The 4,393-nt window shown below is 37.2% G+C and overlaps 2 protein-coding genes across 3 annotated transcripts in view; both read left to right on the top strand.

Moving 5' to 3' along the window:
* LOC110048076 (uncharacterized) overlaps window positions 1-2,340 on the top strand; it is a 9,120-nt gene extending 6,780 nt beyond the window's left edge. For both annotated transcript variants that reach the window (XM_089276452.1, XM_089276453.1), the window contains exon 3: window positions 1,499-2,340. In XM_089276452.1, coding sequence (XP_089132578.1) covers window positions 1,499-1,530 — 32 coding nt within the window. In that variant the 3' untranslated portion in view covers window positions 1,531-2,340. The remainder of the gene's footprint in view (window positions 1-1,498) is intronic.
* The window catches only part of LOC149101340 (uncharacterized), a 119,555-nt gene that overhangs the window by 21,509 nt on the left and 93,653 nt on the right, over window positions 1-4,393 (top strand). The window lies entirely within an intron of this gene.

The raw sequence follows: 4,393 nt of genomic DNA, 5'->3' as shown, positions 1-4,393 counted from the left end.
TTATTTTTGTATTGACCTTGTTGTCTGTTATCATGTAAGCGACTACCGTAAACTTCCGACAGTAACGACCCTCGTTACTTTCGGAGTAGCAGCCTATGGGGCTTGCTACTTTTGGGGTGTCGTTACTTTCGAGGTGTCATTATTTTCGGGGAGCAGAAAACGTTATATAAGGTTGGTAAGACTGAGCTCCTCTTCTAGTTCAAATCTATATGTCTGTCACATGGGTGAGTTCTCCATGTCTAGACCGTGTTGTTAGTGTTTGGCGGAACGCTAGTTACATACCATAGACACCATAAACTGTTTATACTTCATGAAGCAATGCTACGTCAGTTTGCTGTATCAATATCTCAGTGCGTGGGTCGAGTTTTTTCAATTTAAATTTGAAGAAACGTTCCTTTTATATTAATACGCTACTGTTTAAAATGACGTTAATTTGAATCAAAGTTTTCTATATTACGTTCCTGTTACTTGATGAAAATTCTAGGCGTTTTGTTTTAACACGGTGCAACATTAACTGATGAAGCACGAATTGACGCTTCACAACGCGATTCCACGTTACCATACGTAACTTTCACCTGACTATTGACTGGAAAAATAAATATACCATTGAACCTGGGTATCACTATTTTGGGCGAGGTGGATGCTCGCTACTTTTGGAGGGTCGCTACATACTTTCGGGATTTATTACCAGCCACAATTTTTTGACGGTACTTTCTGGGGGTCGCTATTTTCGTAAGTTGACGACGCCTCAGCCCGAGTCAACTTTCACGCAAAGAAATCGAGAGCGAATAATCTAATTGTTTTACAATAAATCTACTAGTCTTTTCAAACTTTATCTTAATCCTCGTGTCTTCATTTGGCTTTTGCGCCTTTCATCAACTGGCGCGTGGAAGAAAATTTAGTGGTGAACAATAAAGAATAGACAATACGCAATATTGTGTGTACGTTTGGGAACTATCGGACGTCTAATGGTAGCCCCGTCCAAACGGAAAATGTTTGAAGATCAAACACAATCAACTGATCAATGTTCGGTGACCATACAATTCCCGTTTGGACACCTTGTTTGGTCGTGTTTGATCGTGTTTGACAACATTTGAGGGACGACAAACATTTGGTCAAACATTGTAAAACATTTTGTTCCTTTGGACGGTGATCAAACATATTTGATATCGTTTGGCCATTCAGGATAACTTCAACATCGGTTTGGTCACAAAACAGTATTTGATCGCGTTTAGTTTCCAAACATTTCCCGTTCGGACAGGACTTAAAACTAGCGTATTTACCCTCGAGACGTCGCTTAAATTTCCGGGGTACCAGCTATCAGGCGATAGTTCCTCGACAGCTGAAACAATAGAAAAACGGTTTTTCTTTTTTTTTTTCTTTTTTTAGATCGGAGGAAGTCATAGAGGTCTAGATCTAATGTTCAGTTAACGCCTACAGTTTTTCCTTTTGCTAAATTAAAACTGTCATTCACTGTGATCTTATTATCTTTGAACAGTGTTGGTGGAAGCAACTCCAGATAAGTTGTGAGATGGACTCAATCCTCCCGGGAGATTTGACAAATTGACAAAAAGGAAAAAAAGTGATTATAATTTACGGCAAAATTACAACAACAAAGGTGTGAGTAAACATAACGAATGGAAGCTTTGTTTTAGAAACATTTTAATAAGCCGCGTGCATTCAAAATCTGCGACTGAAAAATTCATTTCTTAATATTTTGATTATTTAAAGGATTTTGCATGTAACTTATTCAAAAAGCTCCATGTGTTGGATTGAAGAACTATTTTTCCGTCTAAGAACAGTGACGTTAAAACTTACAAAGTATTATTTCATTTTGTACGTGGCTATGCGACTGAAATTAAAATGAAAATATTGAATATTTTGATTAGAAAAGGATCTAATTCGTAACTTATATAGCCCGGATAGGATGTGTATATATTGGGAAGAGCATTTATGCCATTAAAACTGAATTAATATATGTACGTGGTTAATTTAAAAGATGTGAAGAATTTCGTAAGGTTTGTAAGTTAATAAGGTTCGAAAACCTAAGAAAATATTGTGAATGAAATGAGTCATCCATAGCCTGTACGTTGGATATGGTTCGTAAAAGTTTAGTTAGAAAATATTACAAATAAGATGACTCTTCCATAGCTTGTAACTTTGATAATAAAATTTTTTAATCTGAGGACAGTTTTTATACCAGGATAAATTGTTAAGTTTGTGAAGTTCAGTTACACAGTGTTTTAGCCTTCACCCGTTTTACAAAGTATATCTTAAAGAAGCAGAATATTTTTAGTTTAGAAAGATATACAAATAAAAATTACAATTATATTCCCGTCAGTTTGTGTGCCTGTACCTTGTTGTACGACACCGCCGGTTCGGACCCGTCGCGATCCATTCGACACCAAGAAATTTTCGAACCTCATCCCGCAAATTGTGGTTGAATGTATCGCGCCCTAGGTTACTTAATTCCCATATCATGTTTTAGAGGCTTTTAGAGGACATTTTATGTTCTTATACTGAAAATTAGTTCACACGCACATTACACGTTACATACATAACTTGTCACTTGGAAAACTACTTGCCACTTGGAAAACTACTTGATACTTGGAAAACTACTTGCCACTTGGAAAACTACTTGTCACTTGGAAAACTACTTGACACTTGGACGATCACCTGATTGACTGGATTGCGTGTTTGCCTTCAATGCTACACCTCCAAAACAATTAGTTATTTTATTTCTTGCCTCGATTAAGACAGTTGGCACGTTTGCGACTTTTCGGTTGACATCAGAAGGAAAAAGGAAACAGATAGACACCTACGGAAATGGTTGTTTCCCTTATAGACCATTTAATAGACACTTAACGGAAAACCAAAAATAAACTGAACCATCAAAAGTATTCATCGGAATCATCTAAGTCGGCGGAGAGTCAATATTTAATGTCCAAGTCTGGATTCTCCGACGAAAGTTTCAAAAAACGTTTTAACTCGTTTCAGTTTGTTAGTCATAACTTAGTCAGTATCAGTTTAGCCCGACAGCCGCTCATAAAAAAGACAGGAACAAAGAAAATTTCAGTTGCTACAGGTAATTCTAAAAGAGTGAACTAGCAATGGATGACTTGCTACTTGTCTCCATTAATTTTTAATTGACACTATCTCGCCGTTGAGCTGAGAAAATAAAAATAACACCAGAAATTTCGATATGAAAGTGAGCGCTGGCGAGAGGAAAGCGGTCGTTGGTATAGACGAGAGGTACGCAAAACATTAGGTTAGTTCAACGTAACACCACTGGGATATTCCGTTATTAAAAAGATGGAGGTGTTTGGAGGGAGCAAATGGTGGCAACTGTTGAGTTGTGCCGTACTAACGTTTGGATGTCTACTTTGCCAGTAACGCCGACCCCGTGTGCTACCATTAGTTAAGCGTAAATTTGGCCGAATATTTCCACGAGTATTGTGCCATTTTAGATATTCAAATGGAAGTAGCCTCTGAGTTCACGACAAGTGTAAGAAGTGTCAAGAGGGTAAAATGCCTTTGGTAGACAATATCATCAACAAGTGATGCCAAAGCGGTAAACTAGCAATAATGACTTGATACTTACCTTCCCTTAATTTTTAATTGACATTAACTCGATGTTGAGCTGATAAAATAAAAATTAAAAAAGGAGCAAAGAAGGCCTTTTAGATTAAGATGTCTCGTAAGTACCCGCTCGAATATAAAATCATGTTGTAACATTGCTTAGGATACATTTTAACTTAGGAGAGCTTCGTCAGTAAGTTGATTCCCTGCGGCATCATCTTTTCAATAACAAAAAAAACACGTTTTGTAAACTTAACATATCTTGCAAAATAGTTCAATGAATAAATCCGACTCCAGACACGATAAAAGGTAAGACAATTCCGGAAATAACCATATCGATAATTAAAACTGCCCACGCACGACTGTTTTGCATTTGCTTTGTTTTTCCGTTCCATGCATCGAGAAACACTTGAAATTTCCTGAATGATTTCCTGTTTGTTTTGATGAGCATCATCGAAAGCATAGAAGTTAAAATAGAAACAAACTACACCGAAACTTGTAAGTAAGAAAATCATCTAATAAACATAATTTACTATTCCAGGAGTGTTTATGAGTATATTGATCAATTCACGAAGTCGTCAAGAGGCTTTGAAAAGACACACAACTGTCCGTTATGACGCGAGTACTTTACACAATGGATAACAAAGTCTAGTTACAAACGGGAGCTTCTGCTTAACAAAGGGAAAACAATCCGCAAGTATAAGGGACAGTCCCGTATCCCATAATGCATGATAATGCAACTCGATACCAGCAGTCGCAAGGTTATAAAAAGCAATCATCTCAGAAATTCAGGCCGTTTCTGTCAGCAGGGTGA

The sequence above is a fragment of the Orbicella faveolata genome, unplaced genomic scaffold (assembly GCF_042242905.1).
Source record: "Orbicella faveolata isolate gen_17 unplaced genomic scaffold, um_ofav_v1 contig_4, whole genome shotgun sequence".
NCBI classification, from domain to species: Eukaryota; Metazoa; Cnidaria; class Anthozoa; order Scleractinia; family Merulinidae; genus Orbicella; species Orbicella faveolata.
This window is presented reverse-complemented; position numbering and strand designations above follow the sequence as displayed.